The sequence below is a fragment of the Cricetulus griseus genome, chromosome 7 (genome assembly GCF_003668045.3).
Source record: "Cricetulus griseus strain 17A/GY chromosome 7, alternate assembly CriGri-PICRH-1.0, whole genome shotgun sequence".
In the NCBI taxonomy this organism is placed as follows: Eukaryota; Metazoa; Chordata; class Mammalia; order Rodentia; family Cricetidae; genus Cricetulus; species Cricetulus griseus.
The window spans coordinates 42,354,234-42,376,551 of NC_048600.1; the positions used below are offsets into that span (position 1 = coordinate 42,354,234).

At 44.7% G+C, this 22,318-nt stretch overlaps 1 protein-coding gene across 2 annotated transcripts in view; it reads left to right on the forward strand.

Moving 5' to 3' along the window:
* Adcy9 (adenylate cyclase 9) overlaps nucleotides 1–22,318 on the forward strand; it is a 127,539-nt gene that overhangs the window by 100,523 nt on the left and 4,698 nt on the right. For both annotated transcript variants that reach the window (XM_027424022.2, XM_027424023.2), the window contains exons 6-10: nucleotides 3,875–3,977; nucleotides 6,580–6,788; nucleotides 11,060–11,219; nucleotides 13,144–13,292; nucleotides 16,618–16,659. In XM_027424022.2, coding sequence (XP_027279823.1) covers nucleotides 3,875–3,977; nucleotides 6,580–6,788; nucleotides 11,060–11,219; nucleotides 13,144–13,292; nucleotides 16,618–16,659 — 663 coding nt within the window. The remainder of the gene's footprint in view (nucleotides 1–3,874; nucleotides 3,978–6,579; nucleotides 6,789–11,059; nucleotides 11,220–13,143; nucleotides 13,293–16,617; nucleotides 16,660–22,318) is intronic.

Sequence of the window (22,318 nt, forward strand, 5' to 3'; positions counted from 1 at the left end):
CCCTGTCACACTCATGTTCTGCTTCTCTGGCCAGGCCTGTCCTCCCCATGTCATATCCAGAGGACATTATGGCCATGAGTCCTTAATGTGCGATAGGCATCTTGATTGGGTGAAGTATTGCCAGTTCCTCCAAACTATTGCTGTTAATTTCTCACTAGGACTAATAGGCAATCCTGGGGAGGTCTCATAATTACTGTCAGACCTCCTTAAGGCTAAGTAACATCTGTTGATGAGTCTTGCCTGAAGCCATCTTTGCTATGGTAGTTCAAGTGGTGGATTCCATCGGTGGAATGCTGCCATTGATGTTCAACAGCCTCTGTAAAGAGGTCCCTCCCCTCCCTGTTCCTACTTTATCCACCATCATTAGCTTGAATTCATGCACTCCTGTTCTGTCCCATCCTGTGCTTACTACACTTGAAGACTTGAGTCTGGCCAGTGACCCCCCTCCCCTTCAAACTGGTGACTGGGTCTTTTAGACATGGTCTCTTTAACACAACAGCATGTTCCAAGCCTACTTCATACCTTCCCTGCCCTAGCTCAGGAATGAGCCTTTTCTCCAAGGTGCCCTGGCTCCTTTGTGTGCTGAATGGTTTTAGAATATTTTATTAATACTTAATTTAATGCTATTGTCTGAGCACATGCTTTGTGTGATTTCAGTCCTTTCATATAAATTGAGACTTCTTTTATGTTCTCATATATGGCTTGTTATGGAGAAGATATAAGCACTTGAAAAGAATATATATTCTGGGTATTGTCAATCCTTAACTATTTTGTATTTTGTAAGCATCAGTTAGGTTCAGGTGGTTGACAGTATTGTTCTGACAACCTGTTTACTTGTTTTCTGTTGTTCTATCCATTATTGAGAAAAGAACATTAAACTCTCCATTGGTTCTCCGGCAGTTTGGTGGTATCTAGACACCTAGACCATAGTTTTGTTGTAGCTCCAGGAGTTACAGATTCACACCTGTTCTGGTTTCCGTTCTGACATAGTAATAAACACCATGACCAAAAGCAACTTGGGGAGGAAAGGGTTTAATTCACCTTACTCTTCCAGGTCACAATGTATCATTTAAGTAAGTCAGGGCAAGAACTCAAGGCAGGAATCTGGAATAGAAACCATAACAGAACATGGCTCACTGGCTCACCCCCAGGTTCATATTTAGCTATCTTTTTTGTACAGCCCATGACCACCTGCCCAGGGATGCCACTGCCCACAGTGGCCTGGACCCTCTCATCTCAGCCAGCTTTAAAGACCACAGGCTATTTGCCAGTCTGATCTGGTGAATTCCTCGGGAGAGTCCCCGCACATAACTCTGGTTATCTCAGGTTGATGGCTGAAGCTAAACTAGGACTACATTCTTAGGTTGTATTTGTTGGCTTAGAATTAATGTTAAATCACTTGGTTTTAAATGAAGAAATCTTACAGTGTATACCGGTTACTCTTCTTTCATTGTTCATGCCTTTGCTGTTACGTGTGTTCCAGTGGCATGAGTTAACAGTCCCTGCCCTCTTACTCCAGACTCTCAGAAGTCTTGAGTTCATCTACAGTGATTGCATTTCTTTTGTATATGATTGTGCTGTCCAATTCTTTGTAAGCCTAGCAACACTGGGTTGTACTGACATTGTGTGCGACATTTCATTCTGTCTCTTATTTTCATTCTGTCTCTTATTTTTTTTATTTTTTTTTTGTTTTTTTGAGGCTCATTCTGTCTCTTTAAAGAATACTTAGTTTTTTGTCTCAGCAAACAGTTCACTTATCTGAATACAAATGGTCTTTTAGCTTTAACTGGGCAGCTTGGAGTCAGCCACTCACATGCAATTAAGATGCAATTCCAAGAGTCAGAATTGATGTAAGAACAATTTCTATGCAGGACCCGGGCTTCTTCTAACCTGCCTCTTATTTTCTGGGATTTATAACGTCATTCTTTGTCTGTAGTCACCCCAAACTATATGTTCTAATTTGGGGTTTAACTTAAATTTTTAATTTTTATTTTATTCATATGAATGTCTTGTTATATTGCTACATGTGTGGAGGTAAGAGAGAGACATCAGATCCTCTGACACAGGAGTTACAGATGATTGTGAGCCACCATGTAGCTGTTGGTAACTGAACCTGAGTCCTCTGGAAGAGCAATGAATACTTTTTTAAACTAATCTTTATTTAAATTAAAAACAATCTTATTTTACATACCAATCCCAGTTCCCTCTCCCTCCCATCCTCGCATTCCCCACACCAACCTGCCATCTCACCCCCAATCCACTCCTCAGGGAGGGTGAGGCCTCCCATGGGAGATCATCAAAGTCTGTCACATCATTTGAGGCAGGACCTGGGCCCTCCCCTATGTGTCTGGGCTGAGAGAGAGCATCCCTCCATAGGGAATGGGCTTCCAAAGGCCATTCGTGCACTAGGGGTGAATACTGGTTCCACTACCAGAGGCCCCATAGGCTCAATGAATACTCTTAACCGTCAAGCCATCTCTCCAGTCTCTGTCTTCTAATTTTTAAGCGATTGAGACTGGATTTTATAGCCAGGGATGGTTATGCAAACCCAAGATCCCAGTACTTGAGGGAGGAGTCTCTCTCCCCCCCCTTCTTTCCTTTCCTCCTTTCTCCTCTCCTCCTCCTTCCCCATCCATGCCCCAGTCTTATTTATAGCCTGTGTGTTCTTAAACTCTTATCTTCCTGCCTTGGCCTTCTGAGTGCTGGGATTACAGGTTTTTCCATCAGAGGGTTAGCCAGTGGCACTACCTCATGTGTGTCTTTAGGAAAAACCAAATGAAGTTAAAGATGGGAAGGTTACCTGGCTTCCTTCCCTCCCTTCAAGGATATCTCCTCTCCTTCATCTGTCTTGACTACTCTCTTGTGCCTCCAAGCAGTTGTTTTGTATTTTCTGTGAGACTCAAGGAGCAGAAAATCCCAATATTAATTACAGAAGAGCCGCACGGCTTTAACAGGGTTGATTCTGCCACTCCACTGCTGACGTGGAGGCTCCAGAATCTTCTGGCAGCTGCTTGGTCATCTTCCCTCTGTCACTGGAAAGGGAGTCTGAGAAGATAAGTTATTGCATATCTGTCACAGAAAAGGGTCCAGTCTGCAGCAAGGGAAGGAGGAAGTGCACCACTGTGGCAGGCGCATTTGAGGCTCTCCCTGTTTTATATGATGCCAAGCTAATGGCTGCTGTGTGTGGGAAAGAGCTTATACCCCATATTTGTATTTACCTTCTGAAATCGCACCAGTGTTCCCTTAAATATATAATAATTCTCCAAATCATAACAAGGATATTACAGTTTGCTGACAGTCCTAAAGAAATTAAAGCCATGTAAATCAGGTTTGATATTCCAGCTATTAAAATCTTTGAGCATGATCACTTTTCAGGTCTCACCTGCACTCTGAATATCTGACAGTAGCCCCACAATTACCCCAGCAGTAAACACCGTGGCAGTAACAGCTTGTTAGATTTGAGGTGTAATTACTGTCAGTATTCTGGGTGACAGGAAGCTTTTGGAATTGCCTTCATTTGACGCCTCCAAATCAGTGCAAGTCCTCTCAGCACCAAGATGATCTGGCTTTCGGAAAAGATCATCTCACAGGATGAAAAAGAGCTGCCTTCTCTGTCCGCCAGCCCTGGATCTGTAGACTCCATTCCAAAGCAGCGTCTAATAACGAGTGTGGTGATCATGGCCAATTGTCATCCTTAATGGGGGAAACAGCATCTGCTTGTGTCTAGAGACACAAAGGGCTTTCTTGAGGTCTGCTTATGGAAACAGCACCTGTCACACAGTGTCACAGAGGTAGCTTTGGTGATGTGCCCAGTGAATGGCGTCTGAGATGGACTCTGCTGGTGTTGACAGAGTGCGTTGGTTGTGTCTTCCAGCCTGATGAAAGATTATTTCTTCAAGCCACCCATCAATCAGTTCAGCCTGAACTTCCTGGACCAGGAGCTGGAGCGATCCTACAGAACCAGCTACCAGGAAGAGGTATGTTCTTACTTCAACCTCACAACAGAGTTGCTGTTCTCATGGGACACTGTTGGTTTGTGCTTTACCAAGTAACAAGAAAATGAAAGCTGGTGTTGACTTCCCACAACCAGAATGCCCCGTGTTCGAACTGTATGTGGATTTATCTTTGCCAGGGAGAAACCCAAGGCTCTTTATGCAGACTGTTTCCTCCATAGCTGGTGTTTCTGGTTTTCTAATGGCTGTACCCAGCCCTGAAAGGATGGTCTGGCTTCTTGAGTGACACTTCTCTCCCCATAGTGCTGTCACTTCCAACTCTCTGAGATGGGACCAGAAAATGAGGAGGTCTGTACTTACATCCAGAATGTGGGGTTGATATCTCCTCTGCCACACCACCATCTTAGCACTCTTGAGTTAAGGGATTAACTTTACTTTCTGCTCACACATCATTTTCTCCAAGAAGCAGTCCTTGACACCCCCTGGGTTTTACTTCCCTGTGTCTTCTTTCTTCTTCATGTGCACCATCCCATATTAGAGTCCCATCTGATCTCTAAACCTAACACTTAGCTCTCTGTTTCAATGCTATCTAAATCCCAGCATATCCCACACACCACATATATTCAGCAGGCATGCTTGAAAAGAATGAATGGAAGAACCCAGAGCCTGGTTGGAGCTCTAGATAGCAGATCACAGCTCTCTTTCCCTGGACCCCCAACCTGACTTGAGTTTCCTAGGGCTAAAAGTGCACCATCACCGGACCCCAGGACTAAGAGGAGTTTCATTCAGATTTCACTTGCTTATTAGGCAGATCTGCATGTCAATTATGTCCAGGCCATGACCCAGGGAGACCATGATGTGCAAGATATGACTAATTTTTACTTTGTATGGTTGGAATTGCTGCCCTGTCAATCCCCCCTCCACCCACCCCCCACCCCACCCCCCGCCCTGGACAGTGAATGCCGTTAAACATTCAAACACAAATACTGCAGGTATTTGCCTAAAGCAAGAAGTATTGAGCCTTAGCACCCCAGACCAGGAGTTGGGAAACCTTGTCTGTCCTGAGTCTTCTCTGCCCAAGCCCTGGCTACTCCCCAGAATGCTAATTAGAGTCCCAGAGAGAGCAATGGCATACATCTGCCTCTGCGGGGGAGGTCATTGTAGCAGCCTCACTTCCAAGATCTTAGGTCTATTTAGGGAACCTCAGAAGTTAGGACCAGACCGGTGGCCATCTTCAGAGCCTCTGAATTCCATGGGTAGGTATTAGTACTCTATCGCTGTGCCCACTCTGCTCAGGTGAGTCCAGGCTTGACATTGGGGCTGACCAGCACTCTCATTTCCCTAGGCCAAGCAAGTCCTGACTTTTCCTATCCTCTCCGCTCCTGGGGTCTATCCAAGGCCGAGGAACTGAGCCAGTTTGACCTGAAAGTATCTTGCATTAAATTAAGGGCTGGTCAGAGGCCTTCCCTCCTACATACCTCCAGCCCTTCATCCCTGACCCCTGCTGCCAAGGCTGAATGCAAAGCCCTAGCAACAGTGTTCTCATCCTTTCTCCAAAGCCTCTGGCCACACATTCTCTCTTCATCCTAAGAAGGCCTGGGGTTTGGGGAGTCAGCTTATCTGACTCTCATTCCCTGTGTTACCTGGGGATAGCCACTCTTGGCCTCCATCTACAGACAAGGAGCAGTAGTGCCTCTTCCTGTATGCGTGTGGAGAGCTCTGACTGAGACGGTGCCTCTCTGAAGGGCCTCTAGGGGCCTGGAACTGGTCATGTTTTCTACACATCATATGCCAGCAGGTTCCTCCTCCTAAATTCCCTGACAACATGCATGTGCTTCTTTAGTAAACTTTGTGTACTGCCCTGTTTCCTGTGCCCGTTATTCCATGATCAGGCTGCCAGTTTCCTTCAGGCATTGTTTCATGTCCATCCTGCCCCCAGCCAGCACAGAGCAGCACCCACACAGCATTATCTTTTTTTTTAAAGGATTGGTTCATTTATTATTTCTTAATGTGTTTGCTTTCATGTGCGAATGTACATGTACTACATGCATGCCTGGTACCCATGGAGGTCAGAAGAGAGTATTGGATCCCCAGGATTAGACTTATGGATAGTTTTGAACAACCATCTGTGTGCTGGAAATCAAACCCAGGTCCTCTATAAGAACAACAAATACTCTTAATTGCTGAGCCTTCACTCCAGCTTTGAAGGCTCTCTTGATAAAGGGTCTATGCTCCCAGTGCACACATGGAAGCTTTCCTTGGCTGCTGCTGCTCTAATGTCTGCCCGTCTTACCATGATGCCAGCTTTCATATCCATCCCTTCACTGGACACTTCCATCACCCGCTGCCTTTACAGATGTGTCCTCCTGGACTTAAGACAGTAACTCCTCTTTCAGAGTGACTATGTAAATGGTTTGAGTCTGTTGACTTTCAGTCTGTTGCTGTGTGACCCTAGTCAAATCTCTTAACTTCTCTTTGCCTCTTCTCTAAATTCGGCAGTAATGAGGCGATGATCCACATGGAGCATGCCCCAGCCTGTGCCTGGTCAGGAGCATTCCCTCACACTGTACCTCCTGGCCATCTGTGGACAGCTGCATTCATCCCTGTCCTCTCCTGCTCTAAACAGGTCATCAAGAATTCTCCTGTGAAGACTTTTGCCAGCGCCACCTTCAGTTCCCTCCTGGACGTGTTTCTGTCCACCACGGTGTTCCTGATCCTCTCCATCACCTGCTTCCTAAAATATGCAGCCACCGCCACTCCTCCCCCACCGGCTGCCCTGGCTGTCTTTGGTGCAGACCTGCTGCTGGAGGTGCTGTCCCTAGTAGTGTCCATCAGGTATGCCCCGATTGAAGGAGTGGCTCTCCAATGTTTGGCTTTTAGCTCCCTCTTCTGGCTCCACAGTTGATGGCAAAACTGATTAAGCAACGCAGGGGCCAGGAGTCTGAAGAAAGCAGAACTTCCCTTCCTCTCAGCCCATTCCATCCTCCTCGCAGGCACTGACCTCCACTCCACCCAGGTGGGACTCTAGAGAGGTCAGCCCCCTGTGCAGCCCAGCTGATGCCAGATGGGCCCTGGATCTCCTAAATTAGAGATGAAAAGGAGAAGTGAGAAATTAAGAAAGAAGAAAGGGAGGAAGAAGTACAAAGGGCAGGCAGCAGCAGAGCCGAAGTCTCTGCTAACCTAGGAGCCAGGCCAGCCCTGTTGAGGAAGTTGTGTCAAATGTCTGAGCTTGGAATAGGCCGCACTTGCTTAGATATGCCACCAAACACCAAACTTGCAAGCAACAAGAAAAACAGATAACTTACACTTTATAAAGGTTTTTAAAAGTTTTATTAAAAAGAATACCATTGAAGCCTGGAGTATGGTGGCACACACCTATAACCCTAGCACTTGGGAGATGGAATCAGGAGGATCAGGAATTCAAAGCCATCTTGGCTGCTTATCAAGTTCAAGGCTACCTGGGCTACACAAGATCTGTCTCAAAACAAACAAAAAACCCTAAGAGAGAAAGAGAGAACAGCTAAGAGTGGGAAGGAATAATAGGTCACATCTGTGACAAGGATCTAATGCCTACAGCATATCAAGTTCATACAGCTCAGTAATAAAAAAACAGCCAGCCCATTTTACTTTTAATTGAAAGTAATTTTTTCATTACAATATATTATGATCAGTTTCCCCTCCCTCATCTCCTCCGAGATCTTCCTCACCACCCAACTCCTGCTACTGCTGGGCATGGGGCCTGTCCTTAAGTGTGGTTTATATTCCTTGTGTGATTCTACCGAAGAAAATTGTTTTTCCTTTGCAAGCAGTTGTCAGTTGGAGAAAGCTTCTTGGTTAGAGATGGGAGCTCTTGTCCACTTCCCCTTCTCAGGTTTGGTCCAGACATGTGTAGGCCCTGTGCATGCTGCCTCAGTCTCTGAGTTCATGTGTACATCAGTCCTGTTGTATCTGGAAGACACTGTTTTCTTGGAAACATCTATACCCTCTGGCTCTTACAGTATTTCTACTTCCTGTTCTACATAGCCCCTGACCCCTGAGGAGGAGGGTTTTATAAAGACGTCCCATTTAGGACTGAGTACTTCAAAGTCTCTGACCCTCTTCACATTGTACAGTTGTGGATCTCTGTGTTCCCATTTTCTTTAGGAGGTAGCTTCTCTGATGATGGCTGAGAGCAAGACAATGATCTATGCATATAGCAGAATAAAACAGCCCATTTTAAATAGACAAAAGACCAACCCAAGGTTCTGGGAAACCCAGAGCTCTCTGCCATTTCTTAGTAGATATGGATGCCCAGAGCATTTCAGTTGCAAGCTCACCCATCCCAAAACGTGCTTACCTCCTGGCTACTGTGACAGGGGGTCCTTGGCCAGCCTGCCATGCTTCAGCCTAGCTAAGTCCACTGATAACTGCCCCCAAGAGCTAGAACTAAGACAGAAATAGCAATACCTCAAAGAAGGAAAAAAAAAAAGCTTAGATCTGGCCCTGAGAATTCCATATTTATCTTTATCTTTAGGGTGGGCTGTCTGGGACACTCACCTCTTCCCTTTCTCGCCCACCATCCAGCAGTTCCCTCTTACATACAGAGACTGCCCTCGCCCCTGGTTGAAATGATGTGTCTGCACCATCCCTGAAATCCTCATTGGCCCATTGGCCACAGCAGGAAGCACCCCTGCTCCAGCCCCCACTCACCTGCTTCCAGTTTCTACTCCCTGGGAAGTGGCTCACACACAAGTCTTTCCAGAGTCTGCATCTATAGAACTCAAGCCTAGAACTGCCTCCACCTCTGAATGTTCTTTTTTTCTTTTGTGTTTGTTGTTTCGGTGGTGCTGGGGATTGAACCTAGGATCTCACACATGCTGGCCAAGTATCATCTCATGAGGTAGAGACACCCCTAGCCTTTTTCCCCCTCTTTTTATTTTGAGACAGGGTCTCACTAAGTAGCCTAGGCTGGCCTTAAACTCCTGGTCTTCTTGCCTCTTCAGTACCTGCGCCACCAGATCTAGATTGTTTTCCTTTTATTTTTTAAATGAACATGTAACTGAGCATTGTGGTGCACACCTATAAGACCAGACATTTGAAAATGGAGGCTGAAGGACCAGAAGTTAAAAGTCTTCCTTAGAAATATACCAAGTTTGAGACCAGTCTGAGTTATGTGAGACCCAATCTCAAAAAACCAAAGATTGAAAATAAAATGAGTTTTATTATGATAGTTCACATGCAATAAACTCATTCATTCAGATAAAGAATTCAGGGACTGGGGATGTAGCTCAGTGGTAGAGTCAGGGTCCTGGGCTCAATACCTGGTACTTCCATGAAAGTGTAAAAATCAGTGAATTTTCGAAATGTACAAATATCATCACAGTGTAATCTGAAGACATATCTGTCACCCAAAAGAAGCCGTGCCTGGGTGTACCCTCCTACACCCAGACCCTCTAGGTTTCTGGCTAAAGCCTAGAGTTCCTGGTCTCTATGCCTTTTTACTATAACTCTTTAATCAATGTTCCTTGTCCTTTATATCCAGTTTGGAAGAATTAGCCTCACCTGAGCTTAGCTGCAGAGGACTGTTCACTACCTGCACACTCTGTAGGAGTCTGGTGAGCCAGGCAGCCACTTTACTCCTACTATGTGGACGTGCAAGGCCACAGTGGCAAAGGCTAGAAGAGGCTGATCTCAGATCAGAAAGACCTACACGATAAGTTATGTAGGTGCCCAGGGAAGCCAGTGCTTAGGCTTCCAACTCAGAGCCTCTCCTTCCACACCAGCCCCAGGAAAATCACTGAGACCAGCTGGTCTTGCCTTAAAACTGTATGATCTTGGGGACCATGGTGAAGTATTCCAAGCATCCCATATCCTGGCTGGGATTTGGCTCCCTTTGTCCTCCTGTCTATAGACTCTGAGTCCTACCTGTGAGAGGATCTGTGTTTTTTCTCACTGACGTTCCAAGACCTCTGTTTTCATTTAGATTTTAGGAAGCCAGAGAAGTCCAAGGACCCTAAAAGTGTACTTGATTCTCTGTGGGAAATGGCCACAGCTGATATAGCTGTTTAGGGTTTAAAGCCAAAAGTGCAAATTCCAGGCACCACAGTGGTTCCTGATCAGAGGTGAAGGCAGTGATCCTGTCAATACCACCAGCAACAGGCCTAAGAGACACTCTGTTAGTCTCCATTCCAGGATCCCAGTGTCCTCTCTTCCACCTACTACTGCCTGCCCTACCCTGACCCAGGGAGCCCCTTGTTCAGCCAAGACCTAGTCTTTCCTAGTCCCTGTTCCTCATAGGAGGACTTTACCATCACTGTCCTGGGGTGTAGCCCACCCAGCTCTACAAAGGTAAGACGAGTCATAATATCTTGCTGCTGGAATATGAAAGCCACTGCTGGAATAGGAAATAAAAAAAATAGGAAATAGGAAATAGCAGAGTACTGTCTGCTGTACTCTGTCATACCCATGATCCAGCTGTGGATGAAACAGCTGGATGTACAGGGGTTGGGTTAGTGGCAGTGAGCTGTGACCTGATTTTCCAAAAGGCTGAACGACTCTTAATGTCCCAGCCAAAACAGAATCTATTCGGCTAACACTTCCAAAACCACCTGCTTGTGCACAGGACACAGTAAACTGCCAGGTTGGAATGTTATTAGCAAGCTTTTTTGGCTCCTCTATGGCATCTGAGGAGAAGGTAGTCATGGTTTTGTGGGTCTCAGTGGAGTGTCACTGTGTAACCCTGGCAAGGCATCTCATCCCTGCCTACTCACAAGAGCCCTCTCCAAGTATGACACCAAAAGGCTCAATAGGACACCTCCAGATAGGCCCCATTCAGGGCTTCCTGACCCACAGTAGACTTAATTTGGGGTCATTACTGTTCTTTCAAGCCCCACAGACCCACAGAGGTTTTAGCTAAGTGTATGTTTGCCTAAATGGAGCAGGTGACCTTACATTTGGGTATAAAGATCTGTGAGTATAGCCAGTTCACTTACTTGTTGACAAGTTAGGGAGTGCAGTCTGTTGCCCTAGGCATCCCCCCCAGGCATCAGAAGCTGTAACATGGGACAGTTGAGATGTGGTGTGCTAACCCTCTATTCCTGATCCTCTCTGCTCTGTGTTCTTCCTAGAATGGTGTTCTTCCTAGAGGATGTCATGGTGTGCACAAAGCGCTTGCTGGAATGGATCGCTGGCTGGCTCCCTCGACACTGCATTGGGGCCATCTTGGTATCTCTTCCTGCCCTGGCTGTCTATTCACACATCACCTCTGAGTTTGAGACAAACATACATGTAAGTAGCAGCAAGCCATCTTCTCTCCATGCTTCCCAGACTCCCTAACACCTTTTTTCACTCTTAAGTCTGATTCCTTGGGATAGGGCTGAAATGCAAGTCCTTAAAGAGGTACACTCTGTTACTGCCTCCAGCCATCCTCTTAAAGCACAAAGCATGAGCTGGGCGTGTGGCACATACCTGTGGCCCAGGTGTTAGACGGTGGAGGCAGAAGCACCAGGAGTTCAAAGTCATTCTTATGTTCTACAAAGTCATACATAGACTTTGAAGCTAGTCTGGACTATACATAAAATAGCCTGTCGTAAAAGACACACACACTCTGTCTCTGTCTCTCTGTCTCTGTCTCTGTCTCTGTGTCTCTCTCTCTCTCTCTCTCTCTCTCTCTCTCTCTCTCTCTCTCTCTCTCTCTCTCTCTCTCTCTCTCTCAACAGTGTGGACCTTCCAGAAAAGAGGGCACAAGGCTTTTCCAACTTCACTCAGTGTCCATCAAGTTTCAGATCAATTACAGACAGTCTTGACTTCCTGTTGTTCAAAGTTTCAACTTTTTGGCTTTACAGTGGTGCAGAAGTATACCAGATGACAATTCTGATTTCACTTCCATCTTTTACAGCCATTTTGCTAAGGTCACATGGAAGTAGCTGATTTTCACTTTCAGCACTCGGTGATACCACCAGCAAATAGGCTTAGTATTAGGTGGCTTTGCCAAACTGTGGGATTATGTGAGTGTTCTGAGCATGGCTAAGCTAGACCAAGCTATGGCGTTTGAAAGACTAGGTTATTAAATGCCTTTTTATTTGTGATAATCTTCATTTGTCACACTGTTCTTTTTAATTTGGGGGATGCTGGGACTTAGGTCCCAGACTTTGCTTACATTTGGCAGGTGCTCTGCCACAGAGTCACATCCCCAGCCTGATGGTGTGTAAAGGATTTACAGAGATGGAGTCCTGCAGCAGTCTGAACATTTGTACTTTGCCTCGCCGTACTTTACAAAGCAGCATCTGCCCCCTGTGTCCAGATGACACAGGACAAAATGCCAGCCTTTACTAAAGCCACTGGCAGGCACCTGGACCAGCTGCTCTGTGAAGGAACTTTGGAATTAAACTCCATAAAGAATGAGCTAGCTGTGGGAAACATTTGCTTCTTAGCCTTTAGGTTGAGGTCTAGTGTGGTGTGTGCCTGAGTGTGAGAAGAGCTTCCCGGGCATCTAGTCACATCTTAGTGCTCACAGCAGGACCGTAGGAAGGTGACTGGCCCCACAGTGATAGGGCCTAATCAGCTGTTTCCCTTTCCTGTCTAAGTGATGTGTGTCATTTTACATGCCTAGAAGAATATTCTCCTAACAGTGTGAACATGTAACCTAAGTGCTGTGCCATTGGACAGACATGCGATCTGATTTTAGAATCAGTAAGTTACCAAAGGAAGACTCACTGTGTATTTCACGGTTGCTCTTTGTCACCAAAGATGTGATGAGAAACACTGTAAGGCATAGAGAATTGGTTCTGGCTCAGGACTTTCGGGTTTAAAATGTCACAGTGGAGAAGGCATGGTTCCATGATAGTCAGGCTGAGACTCTGCACCTCCTTTTCAGCTCGGTGAAACAGGAAGCAGAGATGGAATAGGAAGCAAACGAGACTAGAACCACCCTCAAGGCCCTGCCCTCCAGAGCTCCTCTTCCTCCTGCTAGGCTTTGCTCCCCAAAGGTTCCACAGCCTCTCCAATGACACCCCAAGCTGGAAACGAAGTGCTCAAACACACAAGTCTCTGGGGGACCCTTTACACTCAAGCCATTACAAGTGGTATTAGAGATGCTTGGTGTTGAACAAAGCACGGGATGAGTGGGTCCTCTTAGTCTGAGGCATGCAGATGAGATGGGAGCACCACGTGGAGGTGGGACAGGCTCGCCTAACAGCTGCTTCTCTTGCAGTTCACCATGTTCACAGGCTCTGCTGTGCTGGTGGCCGTCGTGCACTACTGTAACTTCTGCCAGCTCAGCTCCTGGATGAGGTCCTCCCTTGCCACCATCGTGGGCGCTGGGCCGTTGCTTCTGCTCTACATCTCCCTGTGCCGGGACAGGTATGTGACTGACCGAACTCTCACATCAAGCCTTCCTCACCTAGCATCACTTAGGGCTCAAAAGTGGCTCCGGGTTAGTGCTGTGTGGTATGCTTTCCATCATGACTTGAAATATCTTCCAGTACACATAGTACCTAACAAGTACCAGCTGGGGATGAGGCTCGGTGATGAAGTGCCTGCCTGGCATGCAAAGGCCTTAGTTCAGTCCCCAGGACTAACTATCCCAAAACCCAAAATGTAATAAAGTGCCATGAGAATGATCTGAGAAAGATAAGGAAAGTCATTTATAACAGCATACTATAGATGGAGCATCCTTAATCTGAAAGCCTCCACTCCGGATGCTAGAAAAATCTGACATTTGCATCATTGGCGTGATATCAGTGCCAGGTGTCTGACAACTCGGGGTCCACAAGCTTTGTTCCATGCACAGAATTATTTGAAAACTTGTATAAAATTGCCGGGCATTGGCAATGCCTTTAATCCCAGCACTCAGGAGGCAGAGGCAGGTAGATCTCTGAGTTCAAAATCAGCCTGGTCTATACAACAAGTTCCAGGACAGGTTCCAAAGCAATACAGAGAAGCCCTGTCTCAAAAAACAAAACAAAACAAAAGCCAAAAAACAAAAAACCTTCAGTTTTTGTGTATAACATGTATATATTGAAACATAAATGAACTTTGGGTCTATCCCTAAAAGATGCCTATATCATCAGTTGTGTGCAAATATTCAAAATTCCACAAGATTTTTTATTCAGGCTACTTGGATTTGGGACTTGGTCTGTTTATATTTGAATATAGATGCTATTGGGCACCTGCCTCTGGAAGACACATGACTATTGTAGGATGCTTACTTCTGTGAATGAGTTGGAATCTAAGAAAGAAAGGCCCTAAGTTATTTCATATGAGAGTCAGGATAATGAAAGAGTAGAGGAAAAGCCAGAGTGATGCAGGCCCCAAATCCCAGAACTCAGGAAGCCGAGGCAGGAAGATTTAAAATTTGAGTCTAGCCTAGGCTACATAGCAAGACTCCATCTCAAAAAAAAAAATTAGAAGACAATTGTGGGGGGAGGGTGGAGAGACACACCTTTAATCCTAGCACTCAGGAGACAGAGGCAGGCAGATCTCTATGAGATTGAAGCCATTCTGGTCTACATAGTGAGTTACAGGACAGCCAGGGCTACACAGAGAAACCCTGTCTCAAAAAACAAACAAATAAAAAGCACAAATGGGGGTTGGAGAGATGTCTCAGAGGTTAAGAGCATTGACTGCTCTTTTAGAGGTCCTGAGTTTAATTCCAACAACCCCATGGCAGCTCACACCCATCTATAAGGAGATCTAATACCCTCTTCTGACAAGCAGGCAAACATGCAGATGGAATACTGTATGCCTGACAAATAAATAAAACTTAAAAAACACCCCCACACACAGAAAAAAACAAAAAACAAACAAACAAAAACTAGAGGAGCCAAACAAGGTGGCACATGCCTATAATCTCAGCACATGGTAAGTAGAGGGAGGACGATCAGGAGCTCAAGGTCTTTTGTGGCTGTATGGTTGAGTCTGAGACCTGGGCTACATGAGACCCTGTCTCACAAATAAAACAAAAATAAAAACTACACTCTGGCAGGTGCTAAGGAGTAGAAAGTGTGATGTGGACAGAGGAATTGGAGTCACACAAGGGACCTCTGGAGACAGGATCAGCTCTCATTGTGACAAAATGAGAGGGACAGTTAAACCCTGTAAGAGCCAGACATAGTGGTTCACACCTGTAATCCCAAACTGGTGAGGGAGGCGGATGCCCACCCAAAGACAGCGAGTTTGAGGGTAGTCTGGGCCATCGAGTTGAGACCTCATCTGCTCAAGCAAGCAACCAGTCAAAATGAAATAAAAACACCCAGTATGGACAAAGATCAGTGAGATTCCTTTCTCCAGTAGGTTCCACCAGATGCATCATATTTGGTTCTTAGTTTGTTAAATGTGTCCCAAGTTTCCTATTACACACCAGAAACTGGCTTTGTGGCTTTTGCACTTTGTCAACCAAATACATAGTTGGAAATAGAATAGAAACTTGAGTAGCAGAATGCACACGGTTATTGCTTTATTTAAACAGTTCATGATTCCTTAAACCAATCAAGCTTCTGTTAATTTCTTAGAGTGGTACTTCCCAGGTGCAGTGGAAAACCGCTGTTGATAAATTTTAAAGTTAACAGGGGGTATTTCTCCATTGTACTTTGCAGGATGTCTAACATTCCTGCTCCCTAACTTGTTATCACAACCAGGGACTACCACGTTTCCCAGGTGCCCCCTTGGGATTGGCATTGCTGTCACTGTGGACCACTGCTTGAGTAAATGCTGCTGTCAGCAGCATCAGATGTGTCTTTGGGTAACCATAGGGCAGTCAGTGGTGAAGAGTGAGCAGAGTGAGTGTCTGTCCTCAGCTTCCGTACTATAAAATAGCAATGAGAATATAGTCATGTTCCCTGCAAACCAATGTCAAATAGGTTAGAAACCAAGGTTAGAAGTGGAGCTGCCAATCAGTGGCTGAAAGATTGACAAGTAGTTACATTTAGTGAAATGAGGCCTCCCCACCACCACCACCTTTGTGGAACATCTGGATTCACAGCCACCATGATGCTTTATACAAAGAGCATGAAATTCATCAACCAGCCTTTAACTTCAGATGCCCCGTGAACCACCCATGGTGACGTTTAGTCACAGCTTTGGCTTCTCCTCTTGGATCCAGAGAGACAAAGTAGTGGCTTCCCAGATGACTTCCAGCTACAATCCAAACAGCAGATTTTGGAGTGGAACTAGTAGATGAAGCTTACCTGGAGCCAAGACCCCTCCCACACGGGGTTCCTCTGAGCCTATCACCCAGTCACAGTTGTTGCTGGACACAGCTTGTTATGTAGTAAACAAAAGAGAAGGTGTCTCAGTTTTCTGTTGCTATGAAAAAACACCATGACCAAGGCAACTTATAAAAGAAAGGGTTTAATTGGGCTTCCGGTTTGAGAAGATGTACCAATTGTGTACATCGTGTCCCCCAAAAGGAAAGTTATGTAAACCCTTCTTAGGTTGATTTTATTTTATTTTTATTTATTCATATTTTATGTATGAGTGCTCTGCATGTATTCCTGAAGGCCAGAAGAGAGCACCAGATCTCATTAAAGATGGTTGTCAGCCACCATGTGGTTGCTAGGAATTAAACTGAGGACTTCTGGAAGAGCAGCCAGTGCTCTCAACCCCTGAGCCTTCTCTCCAGCCCCTTGGGTTGATTTTAATAATGCTTTTGTTGTTGTCTATAATATTTTATGCACTTTCTTTCCAGTTCCATAGTGATATCACCCTTGGATACAGCACAGAACTTCAGGTAAGCTTTCAACCTATGGCCTGTGTCTGATAAATAAGAACAGCCATCTTTCCACTCTTTATCTCCTGAGAGCATACATGCCATAAGTAAACTGTAAAGGTGTGTGTGTGTGTGTGTGTGTGTGTGTGTGTGTGTGTGTGTGTGTGTGTGTGTTAGGTTGAGAAAGCAAGCACTAAGTACGTATTAAAGTGTCCAGTCACAGTTGTATCTTATTGGGTAGGTGAGTGGTCACTAAGACATTTTAATTTTATGCAAAAGACTTTAGTGCTTTATACAGGAAATCTCACAAATCAAAGAAAAATATTTACCATCTAATAATTTTGACTTGGAGCCACCAAGATGGCTTTGCTGTTAAAGGTGCTTGCCATGAGAATTTGATCAACCATGAGAGTTCTGGGGATCATCCTGAGTTTGCTCCTCAGAACCCATGTAAGAGTGGTTGGAAAGAACCACCTCCACTGACCTGCATACATGCACCTCAACACGCACCCCTGCACTCATCATGCACACACATACAGTAATGATAAATACTTTGATAATATAATATTTTACATATCTAATGGGAAATTTGAAATAATATTTGAATTTTTAATTAAGTGTTTAACCCTTGCTTTACTCTAAACATAAAAGTAAATTCTGAATAAAGGGTAAGAATTGTGTATGCTGTGAACCTGCACATCTACAGCCACACATGCCCAAGTATTAATGCATGCAGACACACATACCACAGAAAATAAACTATAAGTATTAGAAAAATACTAATTTTCAAGCCTTTTAAGGGAGTTAATTTTCCAGGCTTATCAATAATAAATAGTCACAAGGAAAAGAATGAATGGCAAATTAAAGAAGGGAAAGAAAACCAAAACAGAAAAATACTCATGGAACAAAGAGCCCACACAGATGAAGGACAAAATACTCAGAGTTCACAAAAAAAGAAGTATATCACATATTAGCCACATTTCCCCCAATCCTGGGGACCAAGCGCAGGGCACTATACATACTTACTGTGCCAGTGTCCTCCACTGATCTTCAGCTCAGCTTAAATTGGGCCCTCAAAAATAGTAACATGAAGCCAACCATGACATTCAAGCCTGTAGTACTAGTACTCTGGAGGCTGAGGCAAGAGGATTGCTTGTTTGAGGCCAGTGATAATGTGCCCTATATATACAGTCCTAATAGACCCCAGAAGTTAACAGATACCGTGCCTCGCTGGTTAGAGCTGCAAGGGGCTCTTGCTTTCTGTTTGTTTTTCTATTTTAAAATCCCTCTTTTGCATGGTAATAGACTTTAGCTTGTTTTACATTAACTTCCATTCATGGTTTAATGTCCCAGTATTCAGTCATAAGTTGACACATTTATTCACCTCAAATTCCTCTTTTGGACTGGGCCATGATGGTGCAGGCCTGTAATCTCAGCTATGCAGGAGGCCAAGAGAGCAGGAAAGCCTATGTGGGCTGTAGAGTAAGTGCAAGGCCAGTCTGGGCAACTTTTTTTGAGACCCTGCCTCAAAATGGAAATGAAAACTAAAGAACTGGGAATAGCTCAGTGGTAGAGCACTTATCACCAGTACCACTAACACGCCAAAAGCCCTCTTTTTGAAAACTGACCTCTTTTTGAAAACTGACCTTTACTATTTCAATTTGAACAGGGATTGGCTACCTTTGTCCATCTATCTTAGAATAAGAATTGCTAGTTGTATTAGGCATTGGTGGCAAACACCTTTAATCCCAGCACTCGGGAGGCAGAGGCAGGCAGATCTCTGAGTTCGAGGCCAGCCTGGTCTCCAGAGTGAGTGCCAGGATAGGCTCCAAAGCTACACAGAGAAACCCTGTCTCAAAAAAAAAAAAAAAAAGAATTGCTGGTTGTGACAGCCTATCCCATAATCCCAGCACTTGGGAAGTGGGGGCAGAAGGAAAAGTTCATGGTCGTCCTCAGCTACATAGCAAGTTAATTCCAGGACAGCCTGAGAGACACGAGACCCTGTGTTAACAAAACAAAATTCGGTACAGGGCAAAATGGCTCAGCAAGGAAAATACTCGCTGCTTACAGCAGATAGAAATCGGATGCTACAGACTTGACACACTAGAGGTAGAGCATGTGTGTCTGCTTTCACTTAGCATACATACACATAACAATAAAGTTTTTTTAAAGGGATGGGCCAGCCAGGCGTTGGTGGCGCATGCCTTTAATCCCAGCACCCGGGAGGCAGAGGCAGGCAGATCTCTGAGTTCGAGGCCAGCCTGGTCTCCAGAGCAAGTGCCAGGATAGGCTCCAAAGCTACACAGAGAAACCTTGTCTCGAAAAAAAAACAAAAAAATAAGTAAATAAATAAATAAATAAATAAATAAAGGTATGGGCCAATGAAAAACCTTAGTAGGTGACTGCAGCCAAGTCTTTTTACCTAAGTTCAGTCCCTCGGGAAACTGGAGCAGGAAAATGACTTCGAGTTTGAGGCCCACAAGTGAGGAGGAAGAGAGAGACTGATTGTGGAAACACAGGCACTGTTACCTGTTTCTCCCTCCGAGATTTAAAGCACCTGATACTTACTAAAGGGGTTCTTTCCTCAGTGCACAATATTAGGAAAAGCAAAATAAAACTTAGCCCCAGACCAGCAAGCTGTGCGCATAGGAGACAGGGATACCTTCTCCCCAGCCCAGGACCTCTCCCCACTCTGCTTAAAAGCCAACCAGAGAACCTAAGGCTGGACTGAAACATGTTAAGCAAAGTGGTCACTTTGTTTATCATTTGAGAGTCATTGGTATTATCATTTGTTTCAATGCTATAAGCAAAATAAATAAGCATGGTGTGTCCTACCATAGAGAACTCAGTCCTGGTTCCCAACTACTGAACTGTGAAACCCATGCCAGCCTAGCTGGACTCCAGGGTTCAGCACATTGCAGGGAGAAGACAACAGAATCGGCAAAGGGAGCAGCTTCTCTCAGGAACCCTCTTCCAGAGCCCTGAGGGCCGCCCTGAGGGCCCTGGAGGATCTCAGTCAGGAATGGGAGCTCTGATTTCTCATAGCAGCCACAGACAGCCTGCTGGGAGAGCAGGTGCTCAGCATAAACTGCATTGCCTATGCAAGCAGCCTGATTCCCTGTTGCCTGCCCAGGCCTTCCTGAGAATGGCGATCTCTGCTGCCAAGCTGGCACTGCTACACTGAACCCTAATGCAGAAGGGACTTGGCCACGCTCCAGCTAGTCTTCACCATTTACACACAAGGAAACCAAGTCCCAGCAGAAGGCCTCCAAACTCTCCAGTTTGTCCTACCAGAGCAGCCCAGGGGTCCAATCCAACGTCAGGGTTTTTGTGATGGCCCTTTGGGGAGTGACTCAATGGCCTCGAGTTCATTTTTTCTTTTTCTTTTCTTCTTCCTTTTTCCTTTCTTTCTTTCTTTCTTCCTTTCTTTTTTGAGATAAGATCTTATGAAACCCAGGCTGGCCTTGAACTTTCTGTGTACTCAAGGATAACCTCAAACTCTTAATACTCTTGTCTCTGCCTCCAAAGAGTTAGGATGACAGATGTGTGTCACTAGGCCTTCCTAAATCCATTATTTTAAAATACCCTTATGTCAAATATAACAATAAAACTTTAATTAAATAGTGTGGCTAAGGAGTTAAGGTTTCTGTGTCCTAGACCTGTCTCACCTGAGAACACATATTGACATAGTGTCCAATCCATCATTACATAAAATTTAACAACCTACCTTGGGCAATTTAGAAATGCATTAACTTGGCGGGACATTGGTGGCCCATGCCTTTAATCCCAGCACTCAGGAGGCAGAGGCAGGCGGATCTCTGTGAGACCAGTCTGGTCTACAAGAGCTACTTCCAGGACAGCCTCCAAAGTTACACAGAGAAACCCTGTCTCAAAAAAAAAAAAAAAAAAAAAAAAAAGAAAGAAAGAAAGAAGGAAGAAAGAAAGAACTGTATTAAGTTATAAAACTGATGTGAACTGAACAGTCACAGTTCTGTTAAAAATAGAAAGGGAAGGAACAAGAAAGGGATGGAGGGAAAAAGGAAATCCAAATGTTAACATTAGCTGACTTGGATAGTAGGACAATGGATGAATTTTTTTTTAATTTATACTTTTCCCCCACATTTTCTATGATTGAGCATGCAGTATTTTTAACAGAGGGGGAAAAGAACTGAGCAAGTATGATGGTGGTATGTGCTTATTATCCCAACACTTGTGAAGCAGAGGTAAGAGGATTAGAAATGCAAGGTTAACCTCAGCTATATAGCAAATCAGGGCCAGCCTGGGCTACATAAGACCCTGCCTTAAAAAAAAAAAAAATAAGACGGGGCCTAGAGAGATGGTTCATCTGTTAAGAGCACTGACTCTTCTTCCAGAGGTCCTGAGTTCAATTCCCGGCAACCACATGGTGGCTCACAACCATCTTGAATGAGATCTGGTGCCCTCTGCTGGCATGCAGGCAGAAGACTGTGTACATAATAAATAAAATCTTAAAAAAAATAAAATAAAAATAAGACATGGTGGCCCTCAGTGCTAATCTTCCTTCAGTTTTTAGCTACAGGGCTTCTGGTTGGCACTCACCTGCCCGGAACAGCGCCACAGGGAGTAGGTTCAGTTGCCAGTTTATGGGAAGGCTAAAGTGCAGCCTCTGGAGCAGTTTGAAGGCTGGGGCTGTAGCTTAGAGGGAGAGCGCTTATTACATGCAAGGCCCTGAGCTCCATTTCCAGCACTTAAAAGGAGGACTCTTGGGAATGTCTAATGAAATTCTGAATGCACAGTGTTTAAAATGACTCAATAATCCCCATATATGCAAAGGTGAGGATACAGAAATGTCCCCTGAAATGGTATTTCTCATCATGACTATAGCATGAATGTGCTGTGTCCATACTTTAGATCACCCTCTAGCTGTGAGAAAACAGCTCTGTTTGTTACCTCAGAGGGAAGACTGTTCCATTCTGTGTGCTGATTGACTTTCTTACCATGTGCAAATACTACTCCGAAGTGTACATACTTCATATTGTTTTTTTTTTAAGATTTAATTTATTTATTAAATATACAGTGTTTTGCCTGCATGTATGTCTGCAGGCCAGAAGAGGGCACCAGGTATCATTATAGATAGTTGTGAGCCACCATGTGGTTGCTGGGAATTGAACTCAGGATCTCTGGAAGAGCAGCCAGTGCTCTTAACCTCTGAACCATCAATCCAGCCCCCTCATACTGTTTTTGAAAATGCTAAGATTGTCTTAAATGACTTTGGGAAAGCAGAACTAACTAGAATGGGGGACTGTGCTTTGTTAAACTTTCATACAAGTAGAGATTAGAGACAGTGTAAATAGTCTTTGTAAAATGATGTCTGTTGTTCAGAAATCTAAGAAAATATATCAGGAATATTCAGTTTCTTGGGTATAGTAATGGCACTGTGATCACAAAGGGAAATGTCCTTGTCTTGGGCAAAACATACTAAATTAGTTAGATCAGCAACTTTCAAAATGTTTAGGAAAAGTATTTGTGTGTGTCTGTCTGTGTGTGTGTGTGTGTGTGTGTGTGTGTGTGTGTGTCAGTGTGTATGTGTATGTTTGTGTGTCATATGTGTCTCTACATGTTAAGAGGAAAAAGCAGAGAGGCAACATTTAACAGTTGTTAAATTTAGGTGAAGAGCTTCCGAGATTTTCCAAAAGAAATA